Raw genomic sequence first — 20,472 nt, 5'->3', positions numbered from 1 at the left:
AAAAAAGAAAGCATTTTCTTTTGAGGTTGGTGGAAACGAAAAAACAAACGGAATCTTCTTTTCAATTTGCTTTTGTTCTATAATGTGTACTTCATTCTTTTGTGAAGGTATTATGCTTAGTGCGTCATATGGCTCGTTGTAGTTTTTTGAACTTTCTTTGATCTTCTCTTTTAATTATATTTGTATGTTGCTAGCAAAATCAGGCTATGTAGCTGATGAAAAAGTATAGTGTGAATTTTCAATCAACATGTGAAAGGCTTGATCGTATAAAGTCCACTTATTATTCTTTAACGTCAAAGAAACTTGATACGCACATATTAAATCTTATTTGTAAAACCAATATTAGCTATCATTTTATAATTAGCTACAATGACAATTGTAGAAGTACCATTAAACTAATGGCTTCTAGAAGTATGTCTTGCTTAGTGCATTGTACGGAAATTATCAAACTGAACAACATATGATATTTTGAAAACAACCGCACTGGAGTGAAATAAGAAAATGGTAAACATTCAGACACATCTGTTTTTCTTTCCACAGTCAATCCATCATCACTGTCTTTTCCCGTTTATTCTCTGAACCATCCCCACATACTACTCTTCATTCCCCTTTAACATACAAACTTCTTTTCAATTACCGGATCACTACCCTTTCAATGTTCAACGTCACACATTTGAATGATAGCCAAACAACGCGTAGTACAGGAGAAACGAAACAGATATTTCAGTCATGGTAAAAAATGCGGTGTCAGAGTGCAAAGTGTCTCCTGATGACAAGATAGATACATCTAACACAGACCCCACATTTTTCCTTATGCCCCAATAAAGTGGAAAATGCGGATTTTCATTAAAAATGTTCCCTTTCCTCGAATCACACGAACTTCGCACTTTTCACTCAGTTAACTGTAATTTATCTCATTTCCCACAAAAAAACATTGAATAAAAGTTACCAACTATGCATAAATTGTTGACGTCCGAGCAAAACTAAGCCAGATAGATAACTTGACTATTAATATCACTGTAAATTAAATGAAGTATCCTCAGAAACAACGGCTGCGATAAAGTTTCATTACAGCAAAATTATTGTTGTTTGATGGCAAAATGCTCATAAACTGCAGGTTTATGCATTTCACAACAAGTACATTCTTATTTAGCATATGAAAATGTAAATATTCATGAAATTAAAGTTAGTGCCCGACCGATTGCAGCGGCGGAATTGCTTTTCAAAGCGTATGTCGGTAGCAAAGAATAAGGCCTATATCTAAATCTTTGCGTAAAGGGAGACTACGCACCCGTACTCCGTATTTTCCACCATGCCGAAGTTTGATGGGACTCTGATGTTGTGGAATACAACCAAACAATAAAACAGGAAACGGATACAACACACTTATCATGCACACGATGCAGTACGTTTAATTTTAGCCATCATACAATAACAACACTATCTCAAACAACAACAATAATTTCGCCCCACTTGCTAAACCATACCTTATTTCTGTGAGGTCAATACTAATCCTATTAAATGATACTATTACATATTACGTAAACACACTGTGTGAGATTCCTGTATTCAGTTTCTGTTTTTTAGTATTTATTTCAAATTGTTCATCAATGCTGGGATTAATTAACTCAATTTTAAGAGTCTCATGTTAAAAATAGTCTGTATAGGAGGCTAATATCGCTTGACCGATAGGAAAATTGCCAAATAAGCAAATAAACTTAGATTTATTAACAACTTACTGGCTTCACTGACATAAAATTTCTATGCTCAAAGATCATTGAAGTTATTCTCCCATTATATTGAAAGGTTTAGCACGTGTAAACAACAGTGACGTTTTCTGTTTCAGTATTTAGAAATACTACAGATTTTAATGGAAATGAATTGGAACGAAAAGGTTAAATAAATAAAGTGAGTTTAAGGTTTTGTACCGATTATATATACTCTTCCTGATTCTTGGTACATTTACATTTAAAACATATTAAAGAAGACTGTAAGAGTTTGAACCCAGAAAACTATTGCCGAAATAGCAATAATATTTGTGATTGCCTTTCGAGAATTGCTAGATTTTGGCAATATTAGCTAGCGCGGCTTCAGCAGGCTGACACGCTCAAATGAACAGGCCCCAATTGATTTGAAGAGTAGCTTGAAAGGTTAGCACTATTTTCCACCCAGCAAACCGCCCTTTATTTGAAATATGATATTTTACACAATATAATATTTTACACAATCTAATATTTTACACAATATAATATTTTATATAATATTTTACACAATCGTCGAAAAACGACATATTTTCCAGCCTGGATTATAAGTTTATAACTTAAGGTGGTTGCATGAAAATTTATACTGCAACATTTATCTGTAAATATTTTCATATGTTAATATTAAAAACTGTATTATAAAAATATAAAATTACTCGCCATCTCAAAACGACCTAGCACCAGTGCATGCATGGTTTCCTTTTAGCTTTTGGTTCTTTCCCATTAGCCACCATCTTTAATTTATTAACGATTGTGTAAAGTAAAGGGCGGTTTGCTGGGTGGAAAATAGTGCTAACCAGCTTGAAATAATGCCGAAATACAGACAGACAGTGAGTCGTCAATATAATTGATTTTAATTATTCAAAACTTATTAAACATTAAAGAAATGCTTTTTGGAGTTTGCTTTGTATGAGATTTCATTTAAAGTTGCTATGTATTAGATAATATAAACTTGAGATGCAACTTTAAAGGATGTAAAAACGTGTATTTCGCGTAATATTCCCAGGATTGATTTATGTACAGGTATTGATAATAAAGAGCAAACTTAAAACGCTGGATAAACGCAGAGAAGAAAACTGTTCCACATTAATATCTGACTGAAAGAGAAGAACCATAAGCTTAAGCTCAATCATTTGTTTCTTCAAAAATATTGGAATTGTCAAAAAGAAACACTAGATCGAACAAAACTAATTTTATAACTTTTAATAGATCTGTAATTGTTTTAACAAAAAATTAACATGAAATGATAAATTTACAAATGATATTAACGTCACAATTGAAAAAAGTACTTACATCACTGCTTACGGTAACATAAAATAACTTCTTCAGTGAAGACTCTACCTATGTTGACTAAACTCTCCGTTTACCTTTACAATTTAAATACTTTGTCACGTGATTCGACAATGAAAACATATGATGACGAACTTCCGCCATTAAGCTACATGGTGTTTTCATCGGTCGCCATGTTGGTGGAAAACCTCATGCAATGAAGAGAATTTATGTTGATTTAATGCTCCGATTATTATCTATACTTTGATGTAAGGTACCAACATGTAGACTTGTGAAAATTTTGTTGGAAAATATGATGAATATCACATATATAAATAGTGTCGTCTATTTTTAAACTTTGGGTCAAGTTTCAGATATGACGTGTTGACAATTCAGTTTCCAGTCGAATGTGTCATCAGTGTATTATAACGCCCACCTAATAATTTGTAGTTTTGATCTTTATTGTAAATGCACAAACAAACGCGTTCCAATTGAAATAAATGTGAAAATAGCCTTTGAACATGATTCATTGTAACACATCATACTGATTAAGTGTAAAATTTGAGTCGCAAGATTTGTCAGCTATTATAGAAACACAACAAATTTTACTTCATATAATTCGAGGCTCAGCGAAGACTGTAAAGCTTGCAAGTAGAAGAGTCGAATCCCAGTATAACACAAAGTTCCGATATTAAAACGCACAAATGTTCAACAACAGTAAAATTTAATGTTCATTTAACACACTTGACCATTTCCTCCCTTTTGTGTCTTAATTACATCAATTTTAACAACACATCTTTCACATTTAACGTGCTACGAAATGATGCTATATGTTGTAAACTGTATCTTAGCTTTGATGAGAGATGTTGTCTTCATACATAGCAGATGAAAATGTTGCCATACTAATAAATATACTTTGGTTTAATTTTACTACAGGCCACGTGTCTCAAATAAACTGCTCATCATTGAAATCAACCGACATTTAGAAATTCCATGATTCGTGAAGGAATAATTAGTTCCCAAGGATGATTAAATGCTGTTGAAATGAATTTCATACTGGAAATATTTAATAAACAGTAGGCACAATTTATACATATTGTTTTGAATTTGGTTAACAGGTCTTTGAGGATCAATAGTACTTAATCATGCAAGTTGTAAAAGTCGGCTTATTTGAAAGATGTGCAGTTCATGTGATACACTGTAATATTGTTTCAGTGCAATATGAGTTCCAAATTCCTAACCATAAAGACACACGCCACCAAAGATCCACAAGCAAAGAGGTGTTATTTTAACATTGGAATTAATTAGTGTAAAAAAATGTTTTGAAATTGAACTAATACAATTAAGCATGCTGTTAAATGGTAAAAAAACTACAGGAAATCAATCCATTATTTTTGAAAAATTTAATTAGTAATTATAAACCTCTTTGAGCGTAAACAACATCGAGTTTGGCATTTATATTATACTATTTTGTAATTTTGTAATAGAAGTGCAAAATTAGTTAATATTATTAGAAGGTCTTTAGTTTCAAATGAAATAAATGAGTGAAACGCACACTACTAACGCACCATGCAATAAAGTGTGGATTTCTTAAGAAAAAAAGATGTTTACTGGGATTGCACAGGCGTATGCAAACCGATGAGACGTTTGGGAGAGTTCAAGTGCTGATCAGTCCAAGCCTGAGACCAAAGTGGAGGAATGCACCTACTCAAGATTTCTCAAAACGTCTCCCATGTTTACATGCCAGTGCAAACACGAAAAACATCTTTTATTTCTGTATGAAATAATAATAATGAAACTGAGAAATTCAAAAAGCGTTTTAATTTCCCTGAAATGTATTCATGATTGATTTGCAAATTCTCTTTGATCGATTGAATGGTTTGACTGTGTAAGCTCAGATCTGGTTTCCACAGGCGCAATGCAAACACAATGTACGCATTATTTTATATTGCAAAATAACAGATAAACAAAAGTCTAAATGTTTATGAAGGCATTGTTCCGTTCGTTCTTTATTATGTATAAAAACGAATTTTTTCATGTTTATATTTGTGGCTATTTCAAAAAATCTAATAATGCATTATAATACTAACAGAGTGCAACTTTATTTTCTCCTAAGGCTCATATTTTCTTCAAGCAAAGGTCTTTCTCACCCTCGAAGATTGGTTGAAAGAAAATATTTCAATCTGTAAATCAAAACAATAAAGATGTGATTGAATTGACGAACTGGAAGCAACTTTTCGTTTTGTAAGAAAATGTAACTATGACAATATAAATACGACCTAATTATCTCCTGCGTGGTTTTCTAGATTTTCTACTCTGCATCTGTTAGCCAATTTAACAGCAAGATAGTAAACAAAATATATAATTAATCCGATTTTGGCAAAATACAAAGTATTAAACTCGTAAAAACCAGTTTTCGGATGAATCACCTGCGTTTATAGTAAAATTATTGCTATGCATACATTTCGTTTTCACATGCTTGCACAATTGCGGTCAACATTTAGGGGATTTGATAAACTATTATTTGAGAATATTTTCTTGTCGTGTTCGTGTTCCAGAAACCGTTTTCGTTTTTCTGAAAAGCAGAAGACGCCCGCATTACAGAAGTCACTGTATAGCGATGAATAGCTAACGACTGCAGACAAATACGGTGTTTAACTATTAAAACAAATCACCGCAAACCTTTTCCGGATTTTTATTTCATTATATCTGTATAGTTAAACTCCCCCCTGCCAAGATAAACAAACATTGTTGAGCAGACTTAAGTCATTTTTGTCTTAAAAATTCATATTCAAGTTATAGCAAATGGTGAAAGCTTGCCACGCTACAGCAATAAGGGGAAATTTTAACGATGGAAATTTTTAAAGCGGAGAGTTGGCGGCCGGGTTCCAACGCATGTACGAGCTTGCTTTTAAACTATTTTAAAATATCGAATTCCACATGAAAAGGAAGTAATATTTAGCGCCTTTATTTACAGTATGTATTATTGAAATGAGAGTTCATTTGCTAAAACTTGAAAGTAACGTGAACTCTATAGCTATCATTTTTCACATCCATTTTTTAGTGCATTGCGTTTAACTGAATAATTTTGTCATACTTTCATCATCATAATAATGACTTGACAAGTCATATTAGTATATAATCCAACCCAATGAAACGATGGTTGATGACATTTTGCTTGAGTTGAATGTCTAAGCAAAAAAATAACGTACTTGGGAAAATTTATTCTGTATGTAATTTATTGTTACAATGTGAAAACATAAATATGTATAATGCGAGGAACATTTTTGGTTTATTGTGATCCTTCCTATCCTAAGCAAAACAACTTTGCCTCGTGCCTGTCGACGTCAGGTGTCTGCTAACGCGATACAAAATGGAATAGGAAGATTGGATTATGGATGAATGGACATAATGGACATGGAATGGAATGGATCCTGAATGTACCGGAATGGAATTTAATGGATGTAATGGGGACTATATATACGCAGCAGCATATATAGGACTATATATACGCAGCAGGGCAAGGACTTTCAAATATTATGTAGCTTTATACAACTATGGCTAAATTTTAACGCTTGACTAATTAATCACGTTTCTTGTTATCAATCGTTTAACCATCCTTGCTACTAAGTTGTTGACAAACAGTCATTAATACAGCTTGTAGTTGCTAGGTATTATATGTGATTGATTGCCATTCGTATATGGTCCGAGAATAAGGCGACTGGATTTTTAAAAGTTGTGGCTATAAACTAGAAAGCCAAGTACGGAATACGTTCAAACTTTATAACAATTTTCCTAAGTAAGAACTTCTTACAGGAATTGGGTCTTCACAGAGTCTAATTTAAGTTCGAGAGCGATAAACTGTATCAATATGCTTTTGTAATTGTTGTGTAGATGAGCCAATCAGTGAATAGCTTTATGAATACGCATTGTCTGGAAATAAACAATGTTTGACACCTAAATAAAATGCATTTCTCTTGTATGTCCACAATTTTACCAATATAACATTTAAATAACACAAAATAAAGAACTGTTGTCGTCATATACAGCGTTAAATTCCATGCTTTCTTTCTTTTCTTTGCATGAAGATAATTGATCTTGTTGTACATTTCAACAGAGACGATGAAGATATTATTTCTCGGTAGGCGGTGCTTAATAAGCAATTAAAGTAGAATATGAAGAAATAAGTTTAAAGGCAAATGCGCTTGGAGGTGCTCGAGTTAAAAGATTAAACATTTGCTGGTCTCTTTCGACGAGATTGTGGTCTGAACTGGTGGTTGCTTCATCATCTACATTCATTAAATTGCTAAAATATAATATTCTGCACTTTCCTAACATTTTAAACCTGCAAATTTGAAAGATGAGTGGTATGTATACTATCCTGTCATGTTGATAGCATCAATTTTATGTTAACATACGATTTTTCTGTTTTAGACCGAAGAGCTAGACGAGGCGGAGATGACGATGTAAGTAAATGTCATAAATGTCATAAGCGTTTAACATGTATTCATTACAAGCCCATGAGCACATAAATGTGTGGCTTAATATCTAACAGTATGTTAGAACCATAAAAATCTGTCATAAAAGAAACGTTCTAATGCCCTTGTTAAACATTTTTATGTCATTTATAGTTGTACACACTGCTCTCGCCAGACATGTCAGCCGAACTAGCCACTGTTGCTAATAGGGGCACACTTTTTATTATTAAATTAGGGATTTGAGCAATACATTTTTGACAAAATAGATGAAAAACGGTTTGTATTATATTGTATTGTTAAAGAATGTTCGGTAGCTTTCTTGGTAGGTTGTTAATGCTCAACAGGTGAATAGTCAGTATATAATTTTCTTGAAATTTGAGAGTTTTGATTACCCCTGCATATAATGTATAAACACTTACCAACCAAAAGCCAAATTAGCCTGTTAAGTACTTGCATGCTATTACTGTTAACTCAGGAAAACCTGTGGTTAGAGTATTTATTCAATAAGAGTTCACTCTAAATTAAATAAGTACATGATATGGAAGAACCGAAGAAGTGTCCATTTGTGAAACATTTGGAAAATTCAATTCCATTTCTCCATCTTATACATGCTCATTTAAAATGCCTCTGATTGATGAATATGTAATCAGAATCACTTATCATGCATCTGATAAAAGCATTAAATCTTTCTGATAAAATTTCCTCCCACTCCGTCGACACTTGACAAAATTAACCTTTGCATTTCATTGACTTGGTTATGAATTCCTCCAAACTGTTAAGGTGTAGTTACAATTCTTTCAAAGAAAGCCGATATAAGCGCACGCGTAACTTCAATTTTCTAGCTGCGAGGGTAGCTATGGATCTGTAGTTTTACCGACAAACACGTAACATCTGTTATTCTTATAACAAAACTCCTTCACTGTACAATCCACTGATTTAATGTAAATTATAATTACGGACGACATTGCACTTACTAGTATTTTCCTGTATAATGGTAATTATCAGAAAAGCGATGGTGTAACCATACGCTCATCTGATGTCATAAGCACAGTCAACAAATCTTTCCAAGAAACCTCTTTTGAAATTTTTTTTGAAATGCTTCAGGATGATTTAGCCAAACAACGTGAAAAGCGCAGGCTTGAGCGTGAAGAACGGCGAAAGCAACGTGATGTGGAAAATAACGACGCTGAAGCTGAAAGGCAGCGACAGAGAGAAGAGAGACGAAGAAAAAGAGAATCTGGCAAGTTCATTATACTAAATTGGTTTGTGTTCGAAGAACTAGTAGTTTTACAATCCACTGCAAAGCTTTTCGATGTTTGTCGTAATTTTTTGCAACTTTCTTTTTGATCTAAGGCCGCGTTTTCACTAGCCCAGGTTGACATCCAGCTCGGGTAGGTGTGCCAGGTTAGCAAGGAGTCGACCCGGGTTAGCAAGGTGTTAGAGCTTTAAATTTATCTCATTTCTACATGTAACCCCGGATTGGCTTGTCTTTAGCTTATTTTCGAGCCCGCCCGGGCTAAGAATTGCTGACCCGGGTTGCGAAATCAGTTCTAACCCGGGATTCGTGTTAACATAACCACGTATCGCAGTCTAACCAGGATTAAATATCAACCCGGGCTCGTGTAAACGGGGTCTTATTCTGCCTTATTGTTAGCGGTTTTTTAAAGCGTCATCACTGGCAGATTTTTCCAGCTGGGATTTTCAAATACGTTGTAGTATTTCTATTGTTTACAACTCATTTCTATGCTATTTCCAGTAGGGAAGTCAGCCTGTTTTTTACTCCTGCAATGCTAATATATTTTGTGTTTAATCCCTTGAAAACTATGAATTGATTTAATTTTCTAAAGAGTTGAATGATATTTTGCTGAAAAATTTGCAATGTAGAGGTAAAGGATCGTGCTGGCTTCGCCTATGACCATATTTCTATACCTGATGACGAATTTGTAATAAATTTGAAATATTATTATTAAAATAAAAAGTTGTCTTGTTTTCTCCTCAAATATTGAGTAAACATGAATTTCTTAATCTGAGTATGTTTCATCTTATCTAAAAAGTTATTTCATCAACTGACCTTTCTTGTTCATCTCGAAAATCCCTTATAAAGGGTTTATCTGCTACCGTTACTTCATGTATATTGCGCTATGCCACGCTAACTTCTTTTGAAAGTGAAATGGCTTTTTAAAGAAGTTAGCTAGGTATTGAAGAATATACGAATATGGTCCTTGCAATTAACTTGGTGCATTGATGCCGCATATAGGAAGATAGACAACTTAGCTCTCATAAAAAATTTGAGGTTTGAATCATTTTGTAGAGACTGTAGACTCCCCTGAGTTTATCGTAAATTTGTTTTCTGAAATAAAGCCGAAAATTCTGCATCTGTATAAATTTGGGTTTCAAGATTTTGAACAAAACCATGCCCATTTTGCTTGTTTTATACAATTTGACCATTTTCGTATTTTATAGGAGAAGATTCAAGCTCTGCAAGATCTCGAAGGTATGGGTTAAGTTAAATTCGGATAGAAAATAAATGTATCCTTAGCAAGGAGGGTGCCACAAAATTAAATATGGGAGGGAGGGTGCTACGACTTATATTTACTAAATTTACTACTTGTTATTTTGCCTCAAGCTAGGACAAAATGTATGAATCTTAGCGGAAACTTTATCTTGGTGAAAAGTGGAGGCTGACCCTCCTACCCCAGCCATCTTTTGGTGCTGTGCCTGCTTAAGGTCAGTTCGCACAATCTGATTTGTCGGATCCAAAAACACAATCGTGCAAGCTCATATAAAGTGAGCTTCCAACAGTCTGATCCGTCAGTCTGAAAATCGGATGGAAATAGAACTTGTTATATTTTCATCTGACAAAATCAAAGAAAGCCGACTAGTGCAGGACTTCTCACTCTTAATTCTTTCCGAATGTCATTTGGCGCAAAATATTAGATGTGAAAAGACTTAGATACAGAAAAAACACGCAAAATATATCGATAAATACACTCGATAACATAGATTTCTGCTCCCACGAGTATAAATATCTAAACGAATATAAATATATATCAACGAAATTATTAGACTGTCTGACAATTGTATCCGACAAATCGGGTCGTGTGATCGGGCCTTTAGAAGGAGAGTGTCATTTTTAGCAAAGCTATGCAAGGTTATGGGATTGACAATCTACGCAAACTTTCTAATAACAGTACAACTAAGAGCAACCAAAATGTTTTTCTTACATTGATTTTGCCTAAAGCTATTTTGCTAGCTATAGTTATATTCTAATATTGTCTTTCGTTTCATTTATTTTCATTATTGTCTTTAAAAGTCATAATTATATCAGTGCATTTATTATGTATGCTATCGACAGATTTTGTTGATGCTGAAGAAATAATGAACAGCTTTCAGTGATTTCTATTGTCATTCAACAAATTTCTTTCACTCAAATAGTCCTCGTTACCTTTACCTGTAATTTATCAAACATTACGCTATTGTTAACCAGTATAGCATTTAAAGTGTTCATGAGACCAAACTTTACCATTGTTTTTCTTTATGGTGGAATTGTAAAGATACTTTAAAAGGACTTCAATAGAATTGTGATTAAATATGTAACTTTTCTTTTTTAATTTTTTTGCGCATCGTGTAATTGGCTTTGGGAAATAATACTTTTGGTCATCAGTCAGCATTAAAAGATCAAACTTTGGCGCCTTTACAAAATTTCTTCTTCACATGTATTCATCAAGCAGTTCTATTTGTGCTAAAATCTTTCAACGATGTAAAAAATTGATGATCTTTAGCTAAAATCTTGTTGGTGATGTCATAACAATTCATCTGCGTAAAGCGAAAAGTTAATTATCTTTTAAAAAAAGTACATTAACTAAATTATTCTAAGAAGTTTATAAAGTCATTTAGTGTGTACTATGAACTACAATCCAACAAATTTGTAATAAGACTAATGAAAGCTTTTCTTCTGAAGTCACGTGCTTTTATATTTGAACAGGAAATGCGCGGTAACTGAAAATTGAAAAAAGAGTATCCTAAAATATTCATTTAACGATTATCCAGGCAAGAAGAAGAGATGAAAAAAATGAAAGAGGAGGAAGAGCGAAAGAAAAAGGAACGAGAAGCTGAGGAAAGGAGACGAAAAGAGGCAGAAAAACAAGCACAAGAAGTAAGATGCGAAAAAAGACATGTATTTCTCAAAATTTAACAAAGTTGATGTTGTTCATGACTTTACGATATCACCATTCCACTGTTTTTCTCTTAATAAGAGAAGCTGTGGAATTTAAAGTTAAAAAGTGAATGTTGTTTATTCTGAATTTTTCATTACCAAAATCTCAACATTATTTTCAACGCAAAAAATGTTTATGAAACTTATGCAAAAAGTAATTTACCCTTTATTTCCAAAGTTTTTTTTAATTACAAGTTTTAGATGGCTTCTTTGATGTTGGCCACGCTTGGAGAGAAAGGGTGTATTATAAGCTGAATACTTTTGAAGCCAGATTGTAACGCGTTTATTTGCCAAAAGAATATGAAATCAATGGCATGTTTGACAAATGGCTTGTTTTGAGGAAAAAGATCATTTCACGACAATGCTGTGAAATTTATACAAACTAAAAAAACATGAAATGAACTCAGCCATATTGAAATGTCATTTTCTTAATATTTGATTTTAAGAAGCTAAAAGTATAGCTTTGCCTTTATTTAAAAAAGTTCGTTGAACATACGAAAATATAATACAATATCTGTTTTTCCAGGCAGAGGAAGAGGAAGAGGAAGAAGAAGAAGAGGAGGAGGAAGTAAAAGAGAAAGTAAATGTTCAAATTTCTCCAGCGAAGGTAAAACAAATGCACAAGCTTTATTTACTTTGGTCCAGATTTTTAATTTTTTTACAAAACTGTACGCCGGCTTTTTTCCAACACAAGCCTTTTTACTTTGAATTGTAACCATGTAATTTTAAAAGTGATGTTTTCAAGCTTCCCTCAATTCATTCGCTTTTTTATCAATTGTTAAAACACTGTTTACCCACAACCTTGCAAAATATTTCAATATTAAAAAAATTGACTGACGTTAAATTGCTAAGAATATCAATAGCTATTACAGAGTAACGACTGTCAATGGTTATGACGTGATGCGCTTTTTTTCTTTGTATATAAATATTTCACATCATTTATTAAAACTGCAAATTAAACAAAAATAGAATATAGATTTTATTGTTTTACTGGAAGCTCCCTTTATAGTACCTACTGTACTATTACTTCCAAAATATACTGATTTGCACAAGAAAACTATAAAATGTGAAATTTGATTAATGTTTAAATCATTACATCATGTAATTAAGACTGGATTGTTTTTTAGAAGATTTCTACCGATGGTCCTAAAACTGCCTTTCATAAGATTAATGATGACCGCAAACGTAAGTACTTACTGCATCAATGAATCATGCATTACAGACTTGGCAGCTTTTTGCCCTAGCCTATGATTGTTGTATAGAAGTCTCAAGTCCACCATCGAAATATTTTAATGTAATTGTACTATCGCCAAAGTTTGTTACTTTTAATGTTTGGTTGTTGTCTATAAGGTAGCGTCCATAGTGATTAATTCCTGCTTGTGTACTTTTTCTGCCGAAAACAGGCATAAAACAGCAGCAGACATTTAGCTTGGCTTACGAGTGTCGAATTTGTCTTGTTTTGCCGATTATTCTTGAAGAAAACAGTTGTAATAGTTTTTCTAAATCGTCGTTTTATGCAATTGCTTACATTTCTATTAAAAAAAGAACGAACTTATTGCTTAAAGCATGTGTAGTAGCTAAATTTAAATCAAATTTAATTTAATTCAATTTTAATTCAATGTTAACACGTATTTAGTGGCAACTCTATACTATTCTTTGAGAGAGTATATCCTGTATATGATTTCAAGTCAAATAGAGTTCAGGAAAAAGCTAAATCTTGTCAGTATAAATGAATGTCGTAAATGGAACTTCAGCTATTATTACAAGATTCTCTAAAATTTGTGATGACAAATGTGTTTTTATACTTATTGTGGAAAAGGTCGAATCATTGATTCTTTGATTGATCGTCTGTATGAGCTTGCTGAAGAACGAGATGCCAAGAACAAGCCTGACAATAAAAGTGCAACATCTGGTGCATCTAGTACAGATATGGCGTCTCTTGATTTAAAAGTACGCTCACTGCGCACTCGTTTACGCAACGCAGAAAATTGTACTGAAACTCTTGCGAAGCAAGAAAAAGATTTAAAAGCAAAGATTGAAGCCAACCATCAAGAGGTAAAAGTGATTTAACTGGACTTTTCTTTATTACAAGAAATATGCCTAATTGATACGTATCCACTGAAAAAAGGGTCAGGGCTGTCCCTACAACGTTGATTGCAGAGTGTTTCATTCATACATTCTGTTGTGTCGGAGTGTTTTTTTTCTTTTAAAATTAACTAATTCATATAAAGGTAGGTAGGTAGGTAGGTAGTTTTTTGAAATATTAATTGCAGCCTTGCGGCTGAATTACAAATATCTAAATTAGTTATAATAAATAATATCTAATATCTAAAATACAATAAAATTTTACAAAGTATTTACATTTATTAAATTTACAATTATAAAATGGTACTCGCTAACACCAACAGAGACAAAGAAAACTCCATAACTGGCCACCTTAGTAATTTACTTTCATAATAAATCACTTGGGCACAGCTGAATGTATAAATATAAACACCACCACCTCCCTATAATGAACATTCTCGGGACATCTCCAAAGAAACTTGTCCAGTAAAAAATATACAGAGTATAACCTAATCCAACATACACAACCCATTAAAAGATTGAAACTATTCATTATGATTGTCCGTTACCGTGTTAAAAATATTTATGTATCATTTCAACTTGCAAACGCTGCTAAAAGTTTGATTAGTTGAGATCATCTATATTTTACACGATCAAATTAGTAAGTAATGCATAATGCATGATATTAATTTTCACAATTAAAATAATATTTGTTATCAGCAAAGATTTTGCACTTTCGTCTATCTTACTCAATATGTTCTGCACATGATCTGCAAAAATACCTATATTTACAAAGAAAGATACTAGCCGACTAAGCAAGAAGGATGCTCATTAGTGACTAAGATAAACTATTTGCTTGATACATGTGCTTAAGAAAATGATAGTGATCCACCAATAGCTGACCAGAGTCAAGTGACATAAATTATGGCCACTACTTTTACATTTGAATACATTCAGTGGTATGACATTGTTTGTGAAAGTATAAGACACAAAGTTACAGGTGAGTTAAATTTCTACTTATCTGATAAGCAGCTACTTTGCAATTTACAGCTGCTTTATAACATAACTTGCTTTACACATCAAACTTATCTAATACAAATGCCTATTACTCATATTTCATGCTCCTATTTCACTTAATTTGATGCAAAATATGGGTTTATTTTGCAGTTTTTTTACTTTTGCTCTTTAGTCAAACAAATTGCCAATAACATAAGAATGATATATGAAAATTCATAATGTAAGCTTTATTTTGAGTGATTGCTGATAGAGAACAGACATGATTAACGTCCGTCGTTTTTGACTTATAATGTGATAGCGGCGACACTTTTATTTGAAAATTATACAATGTGCAGGGTTAATGGGTGGGGAATCGGCCGGAAGTTTCGTATGCGCATGTTCAGCTCACGAGTTTGTGCTAAATTCAAATTTTCGAGAAAGAAACCTATATTTTAATGCCAAATTCGATGTGATTTGAGCCATTTTAGGTCCGTCTAAATGCAATTCAATTAACCTGAATGTATTTTCAATTAACTATTGATATCCAGTATTACTATAGAAGTAACCTAGGCAAAAAACGACGAATAATGACAAGTTGAAAGCAAAGCGCAATCAGTAAGGTTATATCAAAATATTTTAGTTACGAATATTTTTTACATGTGCTTCTTTTTCTATCAGTCTTCGTTTATTCCGTTGATTCATTGTTTGGTTAATGTAGGTTTGTTATTTGTTGTCTTCAAAAACTAAGCGACAGACAAGCGTGTTGCAAATGGCAATACTACACAAATGTGGTATATATTGTATAAAACTCCACTGGTATTCAATATATTTTATAAAGCAAAACATCAATCATTAAATCGGCGTACTGTAGACAAAAAATAGCACTGGATTTGTAAAAAAGATGGTGTGGCGCTTTACAAATACGCCTTGCTCTTTCGGCCATATAAGAATTTAAGTGGAATGATGCGCATGGATTCCAGTCGAAGGGACTGAACCCTAAATTAGCAAATGTTCATTTTACAATGAATAAGTTTGATATGTCAGAAATTTCAAAGAAGTGGATTGTTATAATTGAAATTATAGCAGAGAGGGATGAAAAATACAATAATCCCATATTTTTTTATTGATGACATTACATCATTAGCTTGATAGAATTAATACAAACCAGTTGGACTCTTGTATTATATTGTACACTTGAAACTATTTCTAATCAACTTGCACTTGTTGATTATGTAACCAAGACAATAGTTTCATTTTTTTCATAAACCTGCATGGAGTGACCATATATACATGAATTTGTAACGCTTTATAAGAATACCCAAAATTATAATCAAACCATTTCTTAAAGGTTAATCGTCTTCGTCAAGAGTTTGCTTCTGCAGAGGCAGAGTACAATGAAGCAATCAAGAATGGTGCTGTTGTTCCCGCAGCTCCAAAACGAGGAAGGACTGGTGGTGCTGGAAAAGGTGCTGGCTTCTTTGACATTGTTAAGAAAGCCCAATCATCTCTTTGGGAGGATAAATTCGAGGCATTTAAAGCAAAGCAACGTGGAACTGCACCAGTAAGTAGTTGATGAATCAAGGAGGTTTCTTGTCCTAATCTCTTCAGATCAATATTCATTAGATTTCTTCAATGGCAACAGAAAAAGTCAAGAGTTATCAAAAGTTTAAGCAAAGCAATGCGATTGGTTGAAACATTTCAGTAGGTTTCCATAAAGTATAAGTGGAATCTTCAATTTCATTCATTATCAGAAGTATCAAATTTTATCGTAAAAAACCTAACTCAAAGACAATAAAAGACAAATGGGTTTCATTTTAAGTAAACACACACAATGAATAAAGTTTTCAGCCCAAATTCATTTTATGAGATTCGACAAAATGCATATTTTAAAATTTTTTTGACACATGTTTTATGATTATCATTATGTACATTATGTTTATCATCTATGCTTATTCTTGCTTATTTATGCCTATTAATTGCTGCTTGTTTTTATGCGATATTTATCATTGGATTGAATTAAGATTTTAATATTTATAATTACTTCATGTTGATTGTTACATACTTTGGTACGAAAGCTACTCCTTGCTAAACAGATTGTGAATTAATATAAATTTATCAATTATAGAATTCGGAGTACAAACTTTATATTTATGTGACTTGGAATGAAAAGGAATATAAAACGAGAAAAAAACACTAAACATGTGGCACAGTTAAATGGTCAAATATTCATTTTTGTTTCGTTGAAACATATTTGTGAAAATCGCCACAGCATGTTGTTGTTTACTGGAATTTAATAAGTTACAACATTCCTTCAAAATATATAAAATATTTTAACTATGATATCTTTTAGAGCCAACCAATGTGGGTTAACAATCTACGCAAGAGTGACAACAAAATTGGAACAACGGTGATGAAACGTGATGATCCTGAGAAAAAGAAACATGAAAAAGCATCATGGCAGAATCAAAACAAGCTTCATAAAGCAGTCATTGATCCAAGGGCAAAGAAAGAAATAGAACCTGCAGGTGCAAAAAAGCCCGCATGGTCTGGTGTGTCATTGAAAAAAGCTGAAAAGAAGTAAATGGACAATGGTGATTTTGAATTTATTTCAAGCATTGCACATTCAAAAAATTGAAGAGTAGGAGGAAATCATATCAAAAAATAAAACCTTTTAAATTTATGCTCAGTTCGTTAAAGTTATTTAGATTCCATGCAAAAACCTCGTTTTTTTCGGATGAACTTTTGCAACTTTTACATTTGTACAAATATCTGGCACTTTAACTTTAGGCACTTTTCTTTGGCTTGATAAAAAGTACTAATAGAGTAGGAGCAGATATTTTTTGTAGGCATCTGAAAAGGTCTAGTTTTGCGTTCTTCTTGTTAAGACTTTTGTTTTGGCCATGTTCAAATGGGTCACGTCTTCTTGCACTAAAAAACACTGTGTTTTTTTGCAATTCAAAATTATTGAGTTCTAATACAAATTTGTCGAAAGGTATTTTCGAATCTTCTTCCGAACGAGAGAAACCATGCATGCACAAAAGCAAGAAAATTTAAATTTCAAAATGTTATAATGCATTGCTAACCTAAATTGCAAAATATGTTTGTTGTTGCTGCACTACAAAGTCAGCTGCAGTTGTGAATAGCAAAAAAGCTACGAGAAAAACTGGAAAAGAAAGTGCTGCCTAATTTCAGTGGTTATTCACAGATAAAGAGATAGATTTTTCTTCTTTGCTTCTGGTATCTGTTGCACTCTGTGTTTATAGAGCCAGTTTGTCAAAGTAGATTGTTAATTTCATAATTATGGAGGTTTGCCGTTGATGCTGATGAAAAAACTTGCTTAGACTTTAGCAAAGCAAGATTAGAGTGAGTTAGTGAACAAATATAGCACATTTGCGAATATCTGTTCATCAGAAATATGAGACATTTTTCTTCCATCCGGACGGTTAATATATGTCATGTCATATTGCGCTAAAAAACTCTGTGCTATTAGCAATTCGTAATTAGTGAGTTCTAATATAAATTTAAAAAAGGTATAGTTAGGAATCCTTTTCCTAACGAAACAAATAATGCATGCACAAACGCAAGGGAGAATTTAAATTTGAAAAGGTGAATTTTTTTTTTGCAAGAATGTATCTACAAGCATTTGTTAACACTGTTTTTGTGTCTTTCTCATATAATAAGTAATATAAATGATGTGAGGAAAAGAATCTCTGCTAACGTGGATGTCTAAAAATTATCAACATTATTAATGGTTGTATCATATTGTTATTTATTCAATTTCTCTTAACTAACATTTTCTTGTTGTTAATGAAATTAGTATGTAGGAATGGACTATTACAAGCACAGTGCACCCTATTACTCAGAATTTATAATGTCATTTGCATGCAGTTTTAGCTAACGTAAAAGTTAAATAAATTAACTGTTTCTTTCTGTTAGTCTCGACACTTGTTATCAAGCAAATTACGCACTAAATTCAAATAGATCGTTTAGCGCTTGTTGACATTGTACTAGATTTTGTTGCTTACGACACATAATAAGAATATACAAAAGGGTCATTCGTGTCGGAACCTTTGATGTTTTTGTCCTTGCGCATGTCGTACCGCGCATGGTGGCCGCCATTATTCCAGCCAGTTGATTAGAATTTGTGACTTTTTACCAACCTTCAAAATGATCCGAAGTCACTTCTAAAGTAAAAATATTCTCGAATTCATTATTAAGTATTAATGTCATGTAATTTTAATAGTTAGAAACAAGTAACAAACCCTAATCATCTGGTTGGAATAATGGCCACGTAAGGACACGTTGAACAATTGAGTGACCCTTCTCTATAGTCATTATTCTGTGCTTATGATGAGCACCACAGGTTGTTTTGATTATTAGTTAAGTTCTTTGTTATTTTTGTAATAATTATCTTGATAACAATAATTATTTTTATAATTCTATACTTGATTGTTGCATTAATGGTATACGTAGGTAACGTAATAAGTATTGAGAGTAAGAGAACAATGGAATGCACGCCATGTTGGATGAAATCTAAAATCCTCCAAAATGGCTACTATGACGTACGTTGCAAGCGCTGGCCAAGAATATACAGATAAATGGTGAAGATTTCGTAACTTGCTCCAAGTGCTGTGTTTCTACAAGACTATAGATTACTTAAAAGCTACAAAGAGACACTCTACAGATTTAAAAATATAGGAGTTAAGTGAACAGCTCATCGACTTCAGTACTCCTCCCCCCGCCAAAAAAGAATTAAATCTGTTCCACGTACATGACACAGACGAAAAGACATGCATGTAACTTGTAAATAATTGTTGGGGTAGAATGGTAAATGGGTGCTTTAAACACAAGTGCGTCATTGAGAACATTATTATATACCTTCAATAACGATGCAGTAAACAGACTAAAAACAATTTTGACTTCGATAGGCCCATGTAAGATGCATCAGTTTTAAGCGATTTTGGTTTGAAAACTGAAATTGTTCTTAACATTAATTTGACGTGTAATAGAAATATAATAGAAATGCAATAGTGTTACGTACTTGTTCAAGACTGCTACTCTGCTATAGCATACATTTGATTCAGCGAAAATGATCTTTCGACCTCAGTATAGCCATTGCATTTAAGAAATAAAAGATGTTTACTGTGTTTGCACCAGTGAACTCTATAAACAACTGGAACGATAACTACGCCGCCATCTTTGAATCAAGCATGATGCTTTTTTCATGGATATGTATATTACATGGACCGCGCATCACTAATTAAGTTAAAGCCAGAAGGCCGCCTTTTTGAACAGTCCAACTTCACGAGGTTGATATACAAAGTATATTAATTGCTGCTATCAAAAATTGCGAGAATCGTCTCTTTTGGTGCATTGACAAATCTGCTACTCATTGTGAAGTGTAAACTAATACAGTTCAATGACCAGCGGACTTCAAAAGCCTATACTTCATGTACATATAGCATATTAGATATATTGTAAATTTCTTGTTAATAGCATATCCTCTTTCTGAACGGTGTTTTTGATCATCACTGAAAGAATATTAAGCAATCCTCCATCGATTTACATATAGCGACCTCAACAGGTTATGGGCCCAGGTCACGAATACATTTCGATGGAGATGAAAGGAAATATAACTTTAGGAGACAAAGTTTAAGAGATATCTTCATATTTTAAAGTTGAAAGATAC

The 20,472-nt window shown here is 32.8% G+C and overlaps 1 protein-coding gene across 2 annotated transcripts; it reads left to right on the top strand.

Annotated features, from left to right (window-relative positions):
- Window positions 1-7,140: 7,140 nt before the first annotated feature.
- On the top strand, window positions 7,141-18,718 carry LOC124457782 (vicilin-like seed storage protein At2g18540). Of its 2 annotated transcripts, none has more exons than XM_047007949.1 (10): window positions 7,141-7,396; window positions 7,464-7,495; window positions 8,612-8,747; window positions 9,971-10,001; window positions 11,558-11,663; window positions 12,250-12,330; window positions 12,854-12,908; window positions 13,543-13,778; window positions 16,132-16,344; window positions 17,134-18,718. In XM_047007949.1, the coding sequence occupies exons 1-10, from the start codon at window positions 7,390-7,392 to the stop codon at window positions 17,362-17,364; spliced, it is 1,128 nt and encodes a 375-aa protein (XP_046863905.1). In that variant the 5' UTR covers window positions 7,141-7,389; the 3' UTR covers window positions 17,365-18,718. The 2 variants fall into 2 exon arrangements, with proteins under 2 accessions (XP_046863905.1, XP_046863904.1); XM_047007948.1 differs by having other exon boundaries at window positions 12,851-12,908.
- Window positions 18,719-20,472: the final 1,754 nt, after the last annotated feature.

Source organism: Xenia sp. Carnegie-2017, unplaced genomic scaffold (genome assembly GCF_021976095.1).
Source record: "Xenia sp. Carnegie-2017 unplaced genomic scaffold, XeniaSp_v1 HiC_scaffold_6, whole genome shotgun sequence".
Lineage (NCBI taxonomy): Eukaryota > Metazoa > Cnidaria > Anthozoa > Malacalcyonacea > Xeniidae > Xenia > Xenia sp. Carnegie-2017.
Note: the sequence above shows the minus strand (reverse complement) of the source record. Positions and strands in the feature narration are given on the sequence as shown.